Below are 22,793 nucleotides of genomic sequence, written 5' to 3'. Positions count from 1 at the left end.
TGTTGGTCATCAAAAAAGTTACAAGGGAATAAAGTATAAAAAAGTACTCATACGTCACGTAATTACTCCGTCAATTCAATTTTGTAACTTTCATTAAAATTTCGACTACTCCTCAAGATTCAAAAGGTTTTGATTCATCACTATTTCAAATTTTATTGAAATCTGTTCATTATCAGACATGTAAATTTCCTTCACCAATAAAACAAAATTTCAAAAATATTTTATGAAATTGACTATCTAATATAGTTTGATGTGCAATTTTTCCGATGAAAATTTCCATAATGAATATCTATCTAGATTTTCATCAAGTATCGACCAGTTTCATTCAGTTTCGAAAAATTATATCGTTAAATGAAAAGTTTGCAAATGTCTCACTGGAAGACTGAGTTGAGAGAACAACAATCACCAAAATGTGATTTATTCATGATAATCAATATCTCATTCACGATCACTGCAAATAATATAAATGAAAAAATACGAAACTGAAACACAATTGTAACTTTTGTGACCCCCACGAAACGTCCATTCAAGCCAATCATTTATCATATCCCTGGCGAACATTTTTAATGGGTTTCGTAATTATAGCAGAGTGAGAAAGTACAGCACAAACTTGCTGAATTATTGTGGAAAGTTCCATTCCATTGCTCGGATGTGATATTTAGATATTTTATCTAAGTTAGCGGCGTAAAAAATAGTGCGGTTTGGTGATTAACATAATTTCAATTTGACAAACTCTAATTGTGAATATACATTTCTTGTGCCTGCAAGAGAAAGTTCATTCTTTAAAAATTATAGGGAACTCGTGGAATTGATATTACCTACGAAAACCATTGTCAATTATTGTCTCACTCATGGTGATAGTTGAATGTTTCAAGATTAAAAATTTCAAGACGAGAGAAACCTTGTTTTTTGACAACTTTTACAATTTTCACATCGATACCATAAAAACCACAAGTTTTTATCGGGCTCAATTACTTAATTATATTCATGATTTCTCAAAAACTTGGTAGTTCATATCTCTTTCTTCTTGTGATGCTGCAACTTGAGAAATACGTATAGTTTCGAATTTTTGTTGAACTGACCTATTATCTTTTTTATTTTGGAGAATGAACTCAAATTGCTAGATGGATCATCGAATGACAATTGATGTACAAATAGATGATCAACTATAAGTTGCATTTGTAGTTGCATTTTGAATTCGAAAACTCGAATGACTATAGAAATTTTCAGTTGTTTTGATGCAATAATTGTACGCCATTTCAATATATTCTTCAAAATATCTTTACTCACAACCTTTTGAATGACGAACAAATTCTGATGAAATTATGAAGAGTGGAAGAGCAAAGTCTGTTGAATCCAATGAAGGTGTCAGAATTTTTATGAAAGTTCTGAAAGAGTTTTGAAGTTGGCCCTGAAAACGAAGACTCATTCACTCTGTTGACAAAATTGAAGCAATCTAATCTCAGTTGGTGTTCAGGAATATTAGCATCTGAATATACATTTGAACAATGAATCATCAATCAAATTCAAGTCAAGTGTAGCAAATAATTTATAATTCTGTTAGTTCGACCAATCTGTGCTATTGATGCCAGTATCATTTCATTTGAACTGATTTCAGATATTCAATCACGGAAAGTTAATGAATATAGTTTGAATGGATGAGTGGAATGTTCACCCTCAATTTAGCTTTATCCAAATACAAAATAGAGCCGCCACAATTGAACAATTAGTAATAGAAGGCCTGATATTATATTTTTCTCCAGAAATAGTAAGAAAAACTCTTTTAGGCTTCGACACCAATATTCATTAGTGCAGAAGCTTCTTATGATTGCAAGGAAGAGCCAAAATTATTAATAAAATGAAAATCATCAGGAAATGATGGAAAATATAGTGCTTATCATATGACGAAAAAATTTAAGTCCATGTAAGGGATGAAATGGGGCGAAAATCACTGTTCTGGATATGATGTCGTATTTTTTCAATCTGAATGTTCAGTATGATATCTTATGTTGATGTTCAACTTTGGGAAAACACCCCATTTTCAGGTCGATAGACCCATGTGCTGGGCATTTTTTTCAAAATTAATATTTGTACTTTTTTGTTGAAGTATATACTTTCAGACGATCTGAAAGAAAAATAACATTTCTATAGGGAAATTAGACAGAAAATACGAATTACTGCAAAAACTTCATTTTCTGAAATTTTTGGTGAATTTTTTCATGATAATGTTACTTTTTGTGCACCATGACATGCATTTTCACTTCACTTCAACTTAAGATCCTACATAGTATGAATGAAAAATCAACTTTTTCATTATACAAATATACTTGTGAGAGTTTTTTAAAATCCCGTGAGAAAAAAATCTGGTTGTAAAATGGAAAGAATTTTTTTTTCGAATCTAATATATAAAAATGGATGTTAGTTGGTTGGTTGGTAAGTGATAAACTTCTACATCGCTCAACCGATCGTGATGAAACTTGACATGTATGAGTAATCTTTCATAGAGAAGGTTTTTAGGCTATCAATTTTTCTGTAACTCGCCACTGGATGGCGCTGTAGAACAATTTTTTTAAAGCACTGTTCTATAACGCTGCGCACGCCTAAGTTCGTTGATTCTGATTCTGTCTAAACATTGGAACAGCAGCGATACAGCAACATAGTACTACAACTACCAAATTCTACGCGAGTGAAGCCCCCGGCAACAACTAGTAATTCTATATTTGTGTGAAAAAACAGTTTCATTCCGAATTGTGGAAAATTTCATTACCTGATGGAAAACTACACTTCGTACCTAATAGTTCACTTCAAAATAATCAAAGCATATTTAGAATACAAAAAGATATTTTTTCATCAAATATCGTGGAGAAATTGGTTTTTCCAATTCATCTCACGGCTATTTGGAACTATTTGGAAAAATGGCCCAAGAGAAAGTAATACATTTGAATTCAATTTTTTTGAAAATCATAAAAACTATTTCATTCTTCTAACTTTGGATAGATTTCAATTAATTTTTCCCATGTTGAACACACTATTTTTGTGATGTTATTAATTTTGTCCTTTAAAAATATTATTTGCATTTGTCTAATGAGGTAACAAGACCTGACGTCCAATTCACAGCTTTGTAGACGGTCAATGATCGCATCTCTAAGTTCACCCATGAAAGGTGGCAGGTTCATGATCACTCTGTGTGGAGGATGGCCAAGAAGTTGGAAAACCGCTTCGAGGCCATACCTAATATACAGAAGGATCAGGAACACGCGTTGACGGACCTTCAAAAGGCTCGGTTGTTCGCCATTCAGCATTTGGAGAAGAACAAAGCCCCGGGGCTTGATAGAATCGATGCGGTTTTACTCCGCAATTTACCTCGTAAAGGTCTTGTGAAGTTAGTGCTAGTTGATAACGCAATAGTTGAACATCAACATTACCCAAGTTGTCTGAAGCATGCGGAGGTGGTGCTCATCCACAAGGCCGTAAAGCTAGATACACGATTGAGAGCTATCGCCCAATCTCGATGCTCAGTGCGGTCGCGAAAGTTAAGTACTGCTACACTTCTTCGCTCAGAGGTGAAGATGGAACTTGTCCCGAAGGAGCTATTTGCGCTCATTCGTTCTCGAGCGAGTTGTCTAAGCAGTAGCTGCAGATCCGTGCCATACTTTGATATGAACGAAATTGAGATGAACACATCGAAAACTGAGCTCGTTACGTTTACGAAGACATTTACCAACGTGAAGATTTTCAGAAAACTGCGAATCAAAGGCGTGAGAGCTGATGAGTAGAAAAGCCCGCAATATTTGGGAGTGATCCTAGATAGGCCCTGAATTTTCAGGAACACTTGTATGGGAACAGTGTTGACAACAAGTTGCTTATTCGCAAACAAGTGATGAGACCAGCTACGTTATACATTTGTTCTGTGTTCTGCAGACTCGAGAGATCTCCTTTACAGACTTGAAAGGATGCACAAGAAGGTGCTCCGTATTTACATACATTGGTTGATTTGTTAGATCTGGCTGAAGTGGAAGGAGGCTGTCTCAAAAATCCTTCCAAATCTTTCTGCAGAAAAGTCCGCTGACGAGGAACATATCGGCTATCAGGAGTTATCATAATCAGCCCCGTAAACATGGGCTGATCTATGATTCAATGGATATCTTCCATTAACAACGAGAACACGATCACGATGTGATAGTGTTCACGCGCGAGAACTCTCGCGCGAGCTTCGGCAGGAAGCGAGGCGGAGGCTAAAGCAAAAATCTGTTAAATGGAGAGCTACCCGGTAACACCAACGGAGGTATCTCTAACTTTCCAATCGTGGGACTGTGTGGTGGCATGTCTTCTGCCGTTTTGTTAGGCTGAACAATTTTGTAGCTGAACGGATTTTTTTTGTAGACGGACAATAACGCTTCAAACTGTCTGGTGGTGGTCGATAATTTCTTCATTGATCATTCAAAGGAACAAATTTGGCGGATTTAGTGAAATAGAAAAGCAGTAATCTTCGGAATTCAACGCTACAGAAATTCAAACCTGCTCTGACTTATGAGAAAATGACTGGTTCTGATATCAACACATTGAGTCTTGTATTATTCAAATTTCAATAAGTTCCATTGGATTCTCTCGACTTCAGACAATTGCTGGTGAACTGAAAATCTAATCTTTTTCAATAGATACTTTACTTTTACATTTTTCCCACCTCCACCATGGTGGACGAGAGCTGAGACTATTCACAATTAAAATTTACGTTATTGATTCTATCAAAGAAATATATTTGTCATTTTTGTCAATTCAGTTGATTTATGACAATCTAGGTTTTTTTGAAATGTCGTACATCTCTCTGAGAATTTCAGAAGAACTTTTATATATTATCTTACCCCCTGTGGTTATTATAGAGTTATCTTGTAGGAGTTAGGTAATGTATAGTTTCATAGTAAGTACCGTCAACAACATAAAATACCTATTTCAGTATGTGCATCAGTGAAAATCATTCAAAAATATCGTTACGCCGAACTTATGCTTACCAAAAACGTTGACAAAGACTGTGGATGGTGCACTTCTTCCACCTTCGTTCACCGCTATACAAGTGAAATTACTTCTTGACTGTAATCTCACGCTAGTGATGGTATAGTTCGGTGTTGTTATCTCAGTCATTTGGTGAGATCCTCTGAACCACATGTACGTGACATTGTCTGGCCTGCCAGGATCTTCAACAGAACATTCCAGTGTCACCGATGCACCTTTGATCACTTTTGAAGGGAAAAAACGCAGGCTTGTAGCATTAGGAGGATCTGAAAAGAAATTGAATGTGTTAAAGCACCAATGAAACTGATTTGACTATATCAGTTTACTTACAATAAACAACCAGCTCCTCGGGCTCAGAAACAGGACCCCATCCAGCTACAGTGTACCCTTGACAGGTGTATCTGCCTGCGAAAGTCTCGTCCACTTTCTGTAAACTCATAATGCTGGGATCCAAACTACAGAAAGGACCACCATTTGATTCTGTTGTGCCATTGACATCGCTGTTAGTGTAGTTGCATTCGGGTAACTCTTTCATGATACCTCCGTCTAAGGACCATCTCACCTGTTATCGAATATTCATTATTTTCAATTAGTATACCAAGAGGCTCCTTGAAGAATTCGATACTTCAAGATATTAGATAGAAACTATTTTGGATTGACCCCGTCTCGAATACGAAACTGAAGTATAATACAATTCGAGTATTAGATGGCAATGTATTTCTTATCATGTGATTATAAACTGTTATATAGGAGGAAATGAATGCAACTCTAGTGTCGGCTGGTGTGAACCTCGAAGTAGGAATGGGTTAATTGAGGCTGAGCCTATGGCGAGAAGCGCTTACTGCGCAACCTCTGCTGCAGGCAGTCAGTGATGCAGTTGAACCCAGGTTTGTGTTTGATAAACCCCACAAAATACAAATAAAACAGAATATAGAGTCAGATGCTACAAATGCAATATGCGTATATACAGACGGCACAGAAACCAAAAAAGGCTCAGGATGTGGAGTTTACTCGAGATCACTAAGCCTAAGGATCAAGTGGAGATTATTAAAAATATCAGCGTGGTTCAAACAGAACTGGCTGGTATCTCAATCGCCACAAAAAATAACTAGGGAAGGAATTTCTGACAAAAACATAACAATCTGCACTGATAGTGGACAAGCCCAATTAACCTTGAGCAGACAACATGTTACCTCAGGGTTAGTACTAAAGTGCCACCAATACTTAGTCAAAAGCCTCGGTAGATAATAACACTATCCTGAAGTGGGTTTGAGGGCACGACAGGAGTAAAGCTAATCGCCTTGCCAACTCTTTAGCAAAGGAAGCGGCTGGACTAAGAATTTTAGGACCCAGTGACACCTATGGCCTGACGACTTCGACAATTGCGAAACTAGCCAAACGTCATACCCATGCTCAATCCCTAGAGAGATGGGATGGAATCGAAGGATGCAGTTTTGCCAGGATCACCCTGGACGACCCTGGGAAGCTGGTACCGAAGAAATATCTGGCGATGACCAGGAAATTTCTACGCCTTATAGTAGGATTACTGACTATTCACTGTCAACTAAGGAAACACCTTTATGATATGGAGCTAGTAGACACACCTCTATGAAGAATGTGTGAACAGGAAGATATGTAACTCTCAGGTATGTCCTATGCGAGTGTCCGGAGTTATCGTGCATAAGAAAGAATATTGGCCTACACCTGGTGATATAAAGGAGATGTCTCCTAGTGACCCGTCCACCTTCCTGAAAAAGGCAGGGTGGATGATGACCTAGGAGGACAACTCCTCGGGAGGATGTACAATGTGGCCTGAGTGCTGTGTGCCTACCCTCACTCTCCCTACTCTCCAATATGACAACGTAATGATTTATTGTATGCTTATCGCAGCATGATTTTCTGTAATCAATTTAGAGAAAAAGTTGATGAAAATGCAATATTTGTAATGATACATGAATTTGAATTATTGATATGTATTCAGAACCAAACGTTTCATTCGATAAAAAAAATCACATGTACATGTGGTGAAAAAATTTGTTTATCATTCCTCAAATCTTGATAAATCGTGCCAAACATTATTTTACAACTCCATTCATTTTTGCCACATTCATTATTTACGAAAATAGTGCCCTTCTTACCTTTTGTAGCACAGATGGATTCCCTGAAGTCACGTTACATATTAGAGTGACGGTACTCTTATCCACTGATTTAACAGGCGTCGAAGGAGAAATTATAACTTCCACATCAGGTGCATCTACGAAAAAATAATTCAATAGGTTTCCTCAGTGTGAATAGTTACTAACTAACATAAAACGCTTAGGAATATACTATCTTCGGATATTTCGGTACCAATGTCATTTCCTAGAGAACAGCTGTACTCTCCCATATCTTCACGTGTTACGTTGTTGATATACAAAGGAGGATTAGTTGTTGTACCCCCTACGTATTTACTTGTATCACTGAGGTCGAGATTCCTCCCATCTTTTATCCTGGAACATGAGGGTTTAACTGAATACTGTGATGATACGGTCATCAAATAACTCATACAATTTTAAGGAAACAGCTCTTTCAGATCATGCATATAGTTGAGTTTGGAGTTTTCAAATTCTCATATTAAAAAATGATTCTATTTATTTTGATAGTTCATAGTTCATAGATCTCATTTAAATACCATACATAGTATGATATTACATCAAGATGTTGTTGTTGAGTTATTAATTATAAAAGATCAAGATATGAAAACCTTTGTTATTCCTTATACACCAGTGGTGAGTATTTTATTATTTGAAATGATGATTGTTTTTTTAGTAGTCATTCACGAAAATTAGGTCTATTGGAGTTTTTTAATTTTACATATATTTTCTTCAAGATATTTCACATCTTTTGTAATTTTCATTTTAATTTCATTCTGGCGATCGAACGGTTTGGTTTACTCCTAAATTATAAAATACATGTGTTTTGTCTTTGGAACTACGTAGAATACTCCATATCTAAACGATCTTACAATTGTTCACATCAATGTTTTGCTTTATCCAGGCTTGAAATTGAGTCACTTTATTGAGGCTCCTAATTCCAGTTCAATTTTCACATGACTCAGTTTTATTGAATGGCCCATAGATTATTGAGTTTAGTGCTACCAAGTTTATTGGGAAAATCGCCTGAATACTTTGGTGGCAATCTCTTATCGTTTATTATATTTGTTGCTATGATTTACTTATTTTCGAGAGAAATGTAATTTTACAGAATCAATTTAATCAACATGAATTGTGAAGAACATTTTCAAATACAAGCCTTTACTCCCCGAACAGAAAACAAAAAACTCCAAAATCAATAAAACCATTCAATCCATTTATATTAACCAATTCATATGATATAAAATCTTGTCGCGACACTTATCCATTTTACAAAAAATATGCCTGCTTTCCTGATAATACTTATGTAAAGAACAATTTACATATTGTATTCTTGTTACTACTTATGTAAATCTAGGGATAAGCTTTTATATTGTATACATTGTAAAATATGAACCTTTTCTTCTGATATGCATATTATGTGAGTGCATTAAAACATAGTTCACCATCTTTGGGAGTCTCCCGTATCAGTTTTAGAGGGATGCAATATTATTTTCCGTATTCTTTTCAGCAAACCCTTACATTACGATATATTACTGAATATTTCAAATTATAAATAATATGATAATATGTTTTATTCGTACTATTTCATTACATATCTCAATTCAACCAATCATAAAATGAACAAAACAGAAAAAAACCACAAGGAAATGAATCCGCGTGTGGCATGAAATTTTTGTCCAAACATTAAACGTGAACATCATTAAAATACAAATATTCTTTAATTTAGTTTAAATATAAAAACATACAAATCTAAAAATTGTTAATACTAGAAGATTTGAAATCCAAACCAAAGACTAAACAATTTAAATTGGAATAAGATTATGAAAGCTCTAATCAAGTCACATTTCTAAAATATTAAATTCCATATCAGAATGAAGGAAAATTTTGGCACTACAATTACAATAATCACATTAGAATAATTACATCTGCAGATTATATTATGATAACACCTCGTGTAAGTCTATAACATACTCTGCTTGTAGCTTGAAGCTTTCTAGTGTTTCTGACGGAAAAGTGAACAGACAAGATCTGACCTTTTTCTTGAACATTCCGTATGAGTTGATCGTTTTGAGTTCGAGCGGTAGCTCATTAAAAAGTGTTGGTCCCAAAAAAGTATAACAATTCTGCCCTTTTGTTTTTTTAGTTCTGGGTATCACAGCGTTGGTTTTATGCTTGGTGTTGTAATGGTGCTGAAGAGGTACCAACGACGATTTATGTCTATACTAACTCAAGAGGATCGCAAAACAAATATCTGACTTACATTAATTATCGTCGTTTCTCTATATAGGCTACATGATGGATATTCTCGCGGTTTTTTATATATCATTTTGAGAATGCATTTTTGAATTTTTTGTAGATTATTGATAGGTGTTTTTGAGGCTCCTCCCCATGCAATGATTCCATAGGAAAGATGGCTTTCGACCAAAGCCTGGTACAGTATTTATAGATATTTTATATTAATGATGTTTAGATATGTTTTTGAATTTATAGACCATGAATCGCAACTTTCCAATTACATAATTAATTTGATATTTCCAATTCAAATGAGAATCTATATATATATATATATATATATATATATATATATATATATATATATATATATATATATATATATATATATATATATATATGCTTAGGTATTTAAGCTTATCGTAGTATGTAAACATCAAAAAGTGAGTTTGTTTATAATTGATTGTCAGTATTCTATCGTTGAAGAAATTTATTATATTTAGAAAGTCAACCTCAATGTTATTTTTGAGCGTGGTTCAGTCAGTTCCTTCGTAGAAAACGGCAGTGTCGTTCGCGAAACTCACAACTTCCCCACACGTATCTTGTTCGAAAAGATCATTGACATAAAGATTGAAGAGAGTTGGCCCCAAAACAGTACCTTGAGGCACTCCATATGTGATAATTTGATAACTGCTCATAGCATCATTCATATTGATGCATTGTTTTCTGTTACATAAGTAACTCTCAAATAATTTATGAGCAACTCCTCCTATGCCAATATTTGATAGCACTGTCAGTAGTTTTGAATGGTCATTGGTGTCGAATGCTTTTGCAAGATTGATGAAGACACAGATAGAAGGATTATTTTGTCAATTGCATCATTTATCAGCCCTGTCAATCTGGTAATTGCATCAGATGTTGAATTATTCTTACGAAAACCATATTGTCTACTCGATGAAATATTATAACTTTCGAGAAATGAGACCAACCTCTTCTGTAAGGTTTTTTCGAAAACTTTTCCAATGCTCGATATCAATGAAATAGGGCGATAGTTTATCACCGTTTTTGAAGAGAGGTTTCATTTCAGCAATTTTTAGGATATCTGTAAATTTCCCATCGTTCACATACCCATATCATCGGATGCATAAAAAACTAGTCTGCCATCTTGGACGATTCACAATATTGGATTCGAAATGATGTCATTTCATTGTTTGTATTCTTCTTAGCAAATCCTCTCAACTTATACTCATATCATGGATGTGCATAAGAAACTGGTCCGCCATTTCTGGCGATCCGCCCCATTGAATTTAGACTAACGTCATATTATTTTCCGTATTTTATTAAACAAACTCATTCAATTGGCACTCGTACCAGGGTTATGAGGGCGAATAAAAAACTAATACACCATCTTGAACGGTACTTCATATTAGATTTAGCAAACAAGTCTGACGTTTGGATGATCCGCCATGTAGGAGTAGAATTACGCTGCTCAGCTTATTGTCATTCAAACTGAACGTGTATGCAAAATTTTAGCAGAATCGGTTGAGCTGCAAGATTTGACCTGAATTGAACTGGCTCCTAAACACATACGTCATATGTATCTTGAAGTTTCTTTGAAAGGTTGGTTGGAAGCATAAAAGTTATTCTTTCTCTAGAACAAATTGGGAAGAATAGGAAATTTTCCATTTTTTTCTAGATAAAAAGTTTTGAGTAAACTCACTCCACTCCAATGATAGTTGGTTACATAAACTTCAAATTTGACCAATTAAATTTCATGAAAACTGTAACAAAATTAGAGTTTACCCAAACCTGAAATTGCAATCAAACAAAGTTAATATTTTTTGGCACTCTTAGGGTTATCGAGTACAGAAATTTCAGAACAGAAAAAATCTTCACAAAATTTTTTACAATACTTGTGTACCTATGTTACTGTACTATAACTATAAAAAAATCAATAGACAATGAAGTTTCAATACCATAAGTATAAAATTTGGCGAAAACTTAATATCATTCACCATATTTGTAAGATGGATAACAACGCATGGCGAGCTTCAAAGTAACAGAAAACTATGAATGCTATCGTTAAACATGATTTTTTGAAGGAGTTATGCAATCATCAGTTCAAAGATGTCTTATTTTCATGAAAAAAAAAAAGACAAAGAATGCAATGTAGTTTTGTATCCATTCAAATACTGAATTCAACAATAATTTTGGAGTTGAAAATTTGGCGAAATCTTTAAAGCATTCACCAAATTGTGTGATATGGAATTGGCGATCACTTAAAAAATACAAACTATTAAAGTTTGGAAAGTTATGAACATGAATGAACGTTTTTCATAGCGTTATGACTTCTTTCATCGGACATTTTCATCAGAACAATTTTATGAAAACTTCTTCACAAAAAAATTTACCCTGTTATCATTTAGTTTTATTGAATTCTTGAGGTGTTTTAGAACTTCACAGAAGATCAATAGATGTTAATTGGTTGTATCTGCTTATTTTTTTTCTGTTATTTTCTCAAATTTTCCCATGATTGGCGTGTTCGTAAGGAAAAAGGTAATCATCTTTACTTTTAGGCTTGTCCTGAAAAACAATTGAGTGGTTCAGAAGCACCGATGAGACCTTGGTGAGTCGAAACCGTGCAGTCTGTTGTTGCATGACAAGCTTTTGAGTTATTTTTTCAATTGAATGTCCATTATATTATTTAGATGATACTAAAATGCAATTGTATCATCTCCACTGAAAGACCTTTGAAACTTGTTCCAAAGTGACAACATTTTCAATTTATGTTGATGAGGTACTATATTATCATAATTTATAGTATCAATCATTCAATTCTTATGCATACATGTCCCTTAGCTATTCGTTGATTCGCTTTGAAATTCTAAAATACCACCTCAAGAAATTTAGTGTTTTAGCGGCCAATTTTTTTGTTAAAGAAATATCCATAACAAACCTTTCATGAAACTTTTCGATAAAATTAGTGAAAAAATTATCACGTTTCAACAGAATACATCGTATGATTTCGAATATTTTTTGTTTATAACCTTCTAATCACAAATTCAACAAAAAATATCTCAAAAATAGTTGTAGAAAAAATTACTATCTGAAAACAAGTTTCAACAATGATACACGGTGACGTATTATTGAAAGAATAAAAAAATTAGCCTAATATGGAATATTCGAGGCGATGCTAAATTCACTACAATAAATTGACCTAGTTTCGTATGGATTGTGAGCATTTAATATTTATGATATTATTTACCATTGTGCTGACTTCAGCTCCTGAGGATTAGCAAAATAGACACACTGAAGAAATACACTGGTGACGTTCATATATGTAGACTCATTGATTGTAGCCTTCAGCGGCTTGACAGTGATAACAGGAGGATCTGTAAAATAAACAAATCGTAACACACATCAATTTATCCCCACAAGGGCGATCTCACATCGAACATCCAGAATCAAGCTCGAATGGAGTTCTTGTTCACCATTTTTCTTCATCACTTCGTTTTCTGCGTAACAGTAAATAGTCTTTCCGTTTTCCCAATGACTGGCTTTGAAAGATAGTGAACTGATGGTGGTGAATGTTCCGTCTTTCTGTAAAACGAGAAAAATCATAAATCACATAGTACTATCAAATAATTAAGTATCTACTAATATAACATGCAGGAATAGGTATTTACATTAGTATTTCCAACAACTATAGTTTCTTTCATATATTTACGATTTTATTATATGCGAAATGAAAAGTGAAAGCCTCACTGTTTGTTGCATGTGTATCTTTTTCTGATCAATACCGTAGATTACTGAGAAGAGTGGTGTGATGACTACTATTCAGAACCTTCCGAATTATCTTTCAGTTTTTAGTACATTATCTGCATCATTATTTTCTTTTTTTTTTTCAATAAAACTGTTTAACATGATTTTTTCATTAAATTGATTGATGTAGCCGTTGTTACTACGTGGTGGGAGATCATCATGAAAAATGGGAAATAACACTTTCTATGTTTTTACCACTTTTATTTGTAACTATCGTTTCTACAGTTTCGTCCTACATCGTCCTTTCATTTCATTTGAAAGTTTTATTTTATAAGTTTGAAAATGTCCATAAAAAGAAACTGCAGTAACGATAGTTATGAATAAAAGTGTTGAAAAAACATAGAAAGTTTCATTTCTCATTTTTCATATTTTTTTTTGCTTGTTTTATTTTCAAGTTTTCAGTTTCCTATTTTGTTACTCAATTTTTCTCAATCTGTTCAGTTCAATTAGTGCTTCAGTATGACAATGTAATGTAATTCGCCATTTTGTAGCTGCAGCCATCTTTAATTTGCATCGTTTTGTCAAGCCCTGTCACTTGATACCCATATTGAGATAGTTGTGGAACAATATGTAATCCGCCATTATGTAGCTGCGTTTGTAGCTGTAGTTCATGTGGAATAAACTTCCTGAGAACGTTTTCCAAATGGATTTCATCTCCAGCAATTCAAATCCAATGTGAATCACTACTTTCTCATAGGCACCGCTCTAAGATATCCTAAAGGATTTTCCTGTAGTGCTTGTGTTTTGTCCTTGAAAAAAACCCAAATGAACAGACAGGCCAGATGTATTAATCTGTTTGATAAAAATAATGATATCTGGATATTTAATCACGTAGAATACGTGATGTAATGTAGATGTAATGTCATTCAACAGAATGTAAATGTACTCGCATCTGCTTGTTAGTGGTAAAGTAAAGTAAATATTTCTTCCCACAAGTGGTAGAAAAAAAAATTCTACGCCTTATCCATTACCAACATTTTTACCATAATCATTGTAAAATTTGTGTGCGATAATTTGTTTATATGATGATGTTATTCTTCAAGGAGTTAATGATTTTGTTATACTTCTACGTGTTCGAATTTGAGAGAAGTATTTATAGTGTTTTATGAAGCTGTAGGTCATTAAAATATTTTTCTTTGTTTTTTTTTGTTTCTGTGACTTTCATTTCTGTAGCAATATGATTTGGAAGCTTACAATTGATATTTTGCGGATTATGGAAATACGATGTTCTCCTTATGCAACTTACTCATAGAGTCTACACTAATTTAACGAACTATATAATCATCTGTTGTAAAAACTAGTTTCATATTCCACTTGATCGCCAAAAAAATTAAATTTCAACGGATGATTAAGTGGTAATGTATTTCAATTGTGTTCAATCAGAAATTTCGAAAGTTACCTCTGAAATATTAAATATTGGCTGTAGTTGTTTGCCGAATGAATTATTCAATGAATAAATCACGTAGCGTTATTTGTGGGTGTTATTGATAATAGCAGATTATTTCAACAAACCTGTCCCCAAAACAGAGAAGACCTTCAACAGATCAACAATTGCTTGGGACCTAACGTAACTGAGAAATGAATATCACCGAGAAGCCGAATTGTAACCGCCAATAATGAACATCCAGGATCCATGCCTGCAGTCGACTCATTTCACTACGTCTACTCTCAGTGATTTTTTTAAGAATATACCTTAACCGGAAACAGCTAGTCAACTTATATAGAGCTCTCAAAGATTTTCAAATAAAAGGGATACAATATCATGATTTCAAATGCACTACAGGAAGCTTATTCCACACGAACGTAATTCAGCAGATGAAAGAGTTCTTAAACAGTGAAGTTTAAGAACTCTTTCTAAGTAGAACCTCGAAATGATGAGAAGCCACAGTACGTCGTGTATTTCTGATATGCATCACTCTTGGTGGAATCAAATGTGCCAAGTCACTTGAACACCTCCCGTGAGAGTATCAATGAAAGAGAGTCAAATCTCCTACCCTTCTTCGATACTCCAGATAATCAAGTTTGCAAGTGATGTTCGTATTTCCAATCAAGAAGATGGCTTTTTCTTGGATGGAATCCAGCACTTTCAGGGTATGCTCGGGGTCGTGGCTCCATACATAAGAACTCTACTCCAAAGAAGATCTGATCTGAGCTTTATAAAGCATCAAAAGTTACTCAGGTGTGTAAAGTTTTCTGGTTCGGAATGGTGTTTCGAACTTGTGAGGAGCAGCCTTTGCTATTCCAGCGACATGATTTTACCAAGACATATTGGTGTCCATTTTAACCCCCAACAAACTTATCCAAGCAGAAAGCAGAATTATTTGTCCTGAAATTATTATATCCGGTTTGGAGACATCTACTTTTTCTTTTGGAAAAAACCGATACCTGGGTTTTTGTAATATTGAATTGAACCTGGTTACTTTCACCTGGTTTCAAAATCACTTCTGAATCCTCATTGATATATTCAACTTTCTGCTGCCGGTGAAGATGTGCATCCGCAGCCGATGTCCTGGATTCCTAAGGAAATGACCACACAAGTGTCATGGAATCTAAATGAAATGACGAGACAAGTGTGCTGTCGTCAGAAAAGCAACATACTGGATTCTTGATTTTTTCCAATGAGTCGTTGATATACATCAAAAAGAGGGTTGGAGACAATATGGATCCCTGGGGAGCACCTGCGTTGATGATTTCATTATTTCGGTATTATTTATTACTCAGTTTGAATAATTCACCAATTCAAAATCAGCCTGAGAACAAGAAGAATCATAATTTTTTTAATGAAAGAATGATTATCCTTTGATTGAAAGGAGAAACGTTATTTACCTACAAACTTTCATCTGGAATTTCATAATAAATTAGTTCTGGAACTTTTCTATACTACTGGGAAATATATTCAGGGAGGTGAGAAAGACGATCAGTTATGAAAACATAATCATAAATCATTTTTGTAACACGAGCTCTGTTAGCCACGTTGCTGTGCACATCTGAAACAATACGCGAACTGAACTTTACACAAGCTTAACGGTTTCCTCATCCACGACAGCTAGTGAATATCAGAAGCACATCATAAGACAAACATCAGTTCCCTACAGAGATAGGACTCGGATATGCAAACTGCAACCTACACAAATTTGCAAATAAATATATGCAGCTGAATACAAACATGCACCACTGGAAAACAGGATCTTTCCCCTGAACAACATTTTCATAAAATATTCATTGCCTGCTGAAGCTTTTAAAACGCGATGCTCAAAAGTTAATGCTTTCGAAGGATTTATTTGAAATAAGAATAAGCCTCTTTTCATTTGTTTCGGGTCATTCGGCAGAAAGTACAAATATTTTAGTTGGCGACAATTCAAATACCTAAATCAACAGGAGTTGCATACTGAACAGAATAGATGATTCTTAGGAATGTTTTTGGTTCAGAATGAAAACTGTTGATTCAGAAAACATTGTTTTATAACAAACTTCAGATAATCCAGAGAGGTTGTCACTTGAGAGGATGTAAAGTGAAAGATCTGTGACAGAAATATCCAAGAAAATTATATTGAGGGAAAAGGAAATATATTTTAAGGTTATTATATTTTGAAAAATGAAGGAAAGTCAAAAGGATGTAGGTTTCTTGTCTGTGTATGGAAATGATGACCTAGGATTCACATATTCTTTTTTTCAGCAATACTTTAACTATTTAGTAACTCAAAAGTAAGTGGAACACTTATTCAGAATGACCATTAAATCAACGTGAAATTGCGTGTTCACGAGTAAAATACTTCCATATGTGATTGAATTGATGGAAGTGTAGTACAAACAGATTGTATCAATCATGCCTGAGGAAGCTACTGTATAGTGAATCAAGTGAGGCGATTTTTCAAACTGTTTAATGAAAATCTTACAATAAACTGTTATTCAGATGGAATAATTTCAGATGCAGTGTTTATTATCAAAACATACATATTTTTAGCTAACTGTTTACTGATTTTGAGTTGTATTTTGAATTTTATTGCTCTTTAAGGATTTTAACGAAAGTTGTATTATTTCGTGCTCATAATCGTATTATAAAAGATAATACCTCTTTTACCTTAGCTTGCATAAGTTTTGACTTTCGAGGGCTGTTGTTCATAGGGATTTTCCAGAGAATATTGAATGCATCTGATGAAGTCTTATAGTGTTTCGGTCATAACGAATATTAAAATAAATGAAAGATTAAGAGTTTAATCTTTCTATCGAATATGATCACTTGGTTATCGAAACAACAGGGGGATGGAGAGTTTAATCTTCCTCCTGAAGATGATCACTTGGTGATCGGAACACGTGTTGAAATGACGGATTGATGTTGGGAAAAAACTCCAGTAATATTCATAACTGAACTATGTCGAATTTGTAAAACCGTATTTGATGAAATTGGCTGATTCTTGAAGGAAATCCATAACTCATTCAAGTTACATTTCAAAATTTAATTCTATTTGGTCATACAGTAAATTTTCAGGATTCGTGAATCTATTGATTGAGTTTCAAACCTTTCTCTATCAAATGAAAAACTTTGTAGTTATGGTTGAACTCATGTCCCTAAGTCGAAAAATGTTCTGCAAATGTGGAATTCGTCTTCACATTCAAAAACTTTTTCTATGTTCTTTCATTCTCTGAGAAATGGTTTCCTCTGTTTGTACAATATACAGTTCAGAGCAAGAAATATGAATCTCATAAACTCCTGATCTATCCTACACTGAAGTGTTGTCTTAATTGTTTGTTATAAGATGCTTTGTGAAACATTATAAAATCATTTTCATTATTATTTTAGTAACAGTTACGCCTGAGAAAATAAATGAATTATTCACCATTATTTCAGTGGAGTATCAGATCGATGGATGGATGGAATTAACAAATTCGACAAACTTGGGAAGTCTTGTCTCATAGTTCGTACCAAGGATCAAACCTAAATCGTCACTGACGTATAGTTTATATGCCAAAGATTTCTATGAATATCTGAATTATTATATTTTTTTCATTCTTTATAAATATCATTTTAGTTCAACCAAAGTGATTCAAAGAATTCGAGGTGAACATTCATGCATATTGCTTATGCATACATAACCTAAAATGTTAGTGTTAGTGTTATCTAGTTTCTCAACCACCTCCCAATTTACATCACTACGTTCTAGAATACTCAACTCTGTGATATCGTCACACGAACAGCAATATCAACGACATTAAAGGTTAATTTGGGAATAAATGTTAATTTGGGAAAGTTGCGAATCCAAATGAAATCAAGTAAGCTATATTACATGACAAATTTAAATATTCATTCTAGACCAGTGGTCGCCAACCTCTTCAATGTGTTGAGCTACTTTGTTAATTTTGAAATAAACAGCGAGCTACCCCACGTAATGCAACGTAAATGAAATGATCCACAGTTAATTTATCATAATATGTATTTATTTTACTATTTAACTGGTGATACATAATACATAGGTACTAATAATAAACCAATAACAAAATAACTAATATTACTAGTACGTACTTTTTCATAGCTACATTCCTACCTATCAAACGAAGGTGTTTGAAAAATAAACACAAACTTTTATCCAGCCACAACGGCATGTCACGTATGATTTGAAAATAGTTAATAATAATAACAAAAAAGTAACGCAATATCATGAACATAAACATTGAAAAATTAAAAAGCACGTTCAATGAGAAGGCTGACACTCAGACTCATCGATAATTTTTTTAATGTTTGCAGTATAATTTGATGCAGCCATTCGAATACAATCATCCAAATGTTCATCAGTGAATCGATTGCGATATTTGTTCTTAATAAACTTCATATTGGAAAAAGAAGATTCACACAAATAGGTTGAACTGAATAATGCTTTCACTTTCAAGGCAACACGGCATAGAACTGTACGATGCTTCAGTTGCAGCCTCATTTTTATCGACTGTTCTTAAATCATTCCCACTGTAGTGAGAATGATTTTTCAAAATTAGAATGTACAGTTTTATGATGTCTCTCAATATTTCCTTTTTTAGCAACGGAGTATTACATAACAAACACACATTTTTATCTTTAACTTCTGTAAAAAAGTATTGTTCTTCCCATTCCGAATGAAAGTGGTATGTCTTTACCTTCTTACTACTGCTTGCCATAATATTATTTTTGTTGTTCTCTACTAACCCAACCGCTGGACGTTGGTTACGCGTTCAGTTTCAAACTAAGCGCAATGTCGCCGCGCCGTGCGTATTTATCCCTTTCAAAGCAATCCAGATCGTTCTTGAACACTAACGCGCTGGTCCGGCTGGTCGGTTCTAGCCGATTCTAGCTTGATGACGTCAGCGGCAGATCTCTCACCGCAACGTTGCCGCTGTTTATGTTTAATATTATGACAATTATATTTTTTTGTGGAATTTTCGGAAGCTTCTCTGATTTTTGCAGTTTGTATTTTTTAAATTAAAATCGTTGTGAGAGCTACCAGAATTGCCTCTGCGACCTACCGGTAGCTCGCGATCGACAGGTTGGCGTCCACTGTTCTTGACGAATGAATCGCTTACCAGTGTTCAGATATCTTAGAATAAACAATTTGTCAAAAATGTTTTCATCTTGATAGCATCAAGATTTGAAATCAAAAACGTCCCACCTGAAGTCCTTTGTTGAATGAATCTGTCTGCAAACGCCATTTAATTATTATTTCTATCGATTTTGATGTTGAATATTTATAGTCTATTTTTAGAGAGATAATTGTAACGGTTTCTGGTGAGAACACAGGCGTTCAGAGGTATCAACTAGAGGCATCCATTCGTTGATGAAAGACAGCCGGAAAGAATGCGAAGAAATGGATCCAAATATAATAGAAACTTTCTCAGATATGAACGTTTAACTTATGGCAATGTAACAAACTTATCGTTGAAAGCAACTTCAGAAACTTTGTAGCGGGTCGAGACTTGCGGAGCATATCTGAATCTGAGATTATCCAAAGCGAAATAAAGATTTGGGGAGAAGATCCTCAATTTTGAATAGCGATGAGTTCAACCAGGATCAAATGAAGTCTGAACCGGAAAACCGTACAATCCAAAAGGAGGAGGAAGCATATTTCAATAACTCATAAGTAGTCTTGATAACTAGAAATACGTGTTAGGAATCACACATTAAAATGTTAGACCTCGTTAGTCCTTAGCTCACACAAGTTTCGACTTTTAAGAGTTGTCGTTCGTAGGGATGCGACAGTTGGTTAACGGAAAAACATATTTCAACAGATTTTTTAACGTCAGGCAACACCGTGAAACACCTAATCGAAAATAGAAACATTTTACACGAAACATAAAGTTCTGTTCAGTCACATTGAATTTTGGGTAGCTGACTTCCGTTTACTTATAAAATATATAATGTATGATAATACTATGTTATAGAATTGGTGGTTTGAACGCAAAAGAATAAAATAAAAAAACTGTTAGTTTTTTGGAAGAGTTTATGAATGGAAAAACTCACTGACTAATGATTGATATATAATCATCGACTTGTATTATTTTCTTCAATACCTGCAAGAGCACAAATACTCTTATCGTTGAAATATAATGAAATTTAGGAAACTATCTGAAATTCCACTGATTCCATTGAAATTGACCTCTACCTGACCTGTAACCCGAATGATTATCGATAAAATCCAACCCCGTATCAGTTGACACCACTTATTCAGCATGTGTGTAGTATTCGAAGTGAATGATCTCGTTAGAGAACTTAACGCCTTTCCCTCTACTCTTCTTTCGGTTCCATTTCAAGGCTGAATGATTTTCAGGTGTTAGCATACATCACGCTTGATCTTTTTCGATTCCGTCGCGTTGAAACAAGTGGATCTTGCGTGCAGTAATCGATGTCATCCTTTAGTGCTTCTTAAAAGAAAGAAGTAGTTTTTCACGGGTCAGTTTTCCAATTCGATTGAATCATCAACAATTGTAATTCAAATAGCTAGATCGTTATGTAAGGGATACCACATGAACTTCATAGAAAATTTCAGTACTTTTTTGTGACATGTAGATTTTTAATATGATATAACGATAATTTCTTTCAAACCGATCAAATTAAGAAAAAAATCACGGCTAGTGTGCTGATATAGAATTTTACAGCGATGGCACGCTTCTACCAAACAGCGATAAAAATGAGAGCCATGAAATTAACATCTAGGTGTATCTCTCTGAAACAATTCAAGTGAATATGTGAATCGAATGGAATACACAAATACAATGAACAGATACAAAAGACCAACATGGAAAATTAATTACCATACTTCACCAATTTACATAACCTCACGAAAAGTAGACAACAATCCTTCAATTAAAGCTCCTCCTTGACTACCAACGATTCACATATGAAACCCTGGAGTCTCCAGATTATAATCAAAGTTCATTCGTATAATGAAGAGTTCCATTAGAATGGAAACGTTATTTTGAATTTCAATGAAATCGAAAAGAATACCCAACATACGTGCGATGCAGATAGTCGAGTCAATTGACTAATACGACTCTATTCATTTATATACTCTGATGATATATTCGAATATTGAATTTTCGAGCAAATGCTCTCCGTTATTCAGGTAACAGAAAATTTTCAAATTAACTGAAAGAACAATTTGTTCAGGTCAGTATCGACTTACCTACACTGTAGGTTAATGGACTGACACCTAAAACAACCACTCCCCTGGCTAATACCATGAAGGGCGTGCATGATTCACATATTAGTCAATGTTCCTCTTTCAAAAGATAATTTCAATAATATCATCAACCACATTGCAGTAAACGACAGATTTAAAGCTGAATTATTAGATACAATTCTTTCCAAAAAAGAATATGCAAAAGCGATTCGAGACGTTTATCCCATTGATGAGTTAGATAACCAAAATCAAAATTATGGAGCTTCAACATATTTTGGACAAACAACACAAAAATTGGCTCCATTCATTTTTGAATAAACCGGATACTAAAATGGCATATAGAACAGGTAAAAAGTTGAGAAAGTTACTTGAAAATAATGAAGACAAAACAATAAAATCTCCAGAAAATCAATGAGTTTAATCCGAAATACCTATTTTATTTTGATGTTCTGTGATTTGATATTATTGAATATTAAGTTCTTGATACAATACTGTATAATTTTGAGTAATTTTTGGTGTTACCAAAAAATAAAAATAAGTTTGCACCACGAACTCTGAAAATTATTTTACTCTAAAAAAATTACTCTGAAAAATTTTTTTTTCGTTGTCCACATTTAAAAAAAAAATGAGTAAAAAATAAAACTCCACTTAGATGACCATGACTTCAAATCTAGATGTATTTTTTAAAGCTGAACAACTTTTCTAAAGAACATTTCCCGAGATTTTTCAAAATGAAAGTAGTTTACTCCTGCCTCAAAATCAAATATTTGAAGGCTCCTCGTATATTACGTGTAATTTACTATATTTTGTTGGTGCATGTTCAGTTTTAGAGGATGCACAAACTTTTATCAAGAATCCCATAATAAATGAGTTTCCCATATGGTGCATACTTTGAGGATGACAATGTATATTGGTCAAACTAGCAGAACATTTAGGACTCGTATCCAGTAAC

General features: G+C 34.1%; 1 protein-coding gene across 13 annotated transcripts in view; it reads right to left on the bottom strand.

The window, feature by feature from the left end:
• The window catches only part of nrm (neuromusculin), a 1,033,009-nt gene that overhangs the window by 50,049 nt on the left and 960,167 nt on the right, over positions 1-22,793 (bottom strand). For all 13 annotated transcript variants that reach the window (XM_074171837.1, XM_074171836.1, XM_074171839.1 and 10 more), the window contains 6 exons: positions 12,827-12,977; positions 12,643-12,769; positions 7,318-7,499; positions 7,149-7,264; positions 5,341-5,572; positions 5,010-5,276 (listed from right to left, as the gene is read on the bottom strand). In XM_074171837.1, the coding sequence (XP_074027938.1) occupies positions 5,010-5,276; positions 5,341-5,572; positions 7,149-7,264; positions 7,318-7,499; positions 12,643-12,769; positions 12,827-12,977 (1,075 nt within the window). The remainder of the gene's footprint in view (positions 1-5,009; positions 5,277-5,340; positions 5,573-7,148; positions 7,265-7,317; positions 7,500-12,642; positions 12,770-12,826; positions 12,978-22,793) is intronic.

This window comes from Leptinotarsa decemlineata, unplaced genomic scaffold (genome assembly GCF_025532065.1).
Source record: "Leptinotarsa decemlineata unplaced genomic scaffold, Ldec_3_MD MMD2_tig00000035_RagTag_RagTag, whole genome shotgun sequence".
NCBI classification, from domain to species: Eukaryota; Metazoa; Arthropoda; class Insecta; order Coleoptera; family Chrysomelidae; genus Leptinotarsa; species Leptinotarsa decemlineata.
Note: the sequence above shows the minus strand (reverse complement) of the source record. Positions and strands in the feature narration are given on the sequence as shown.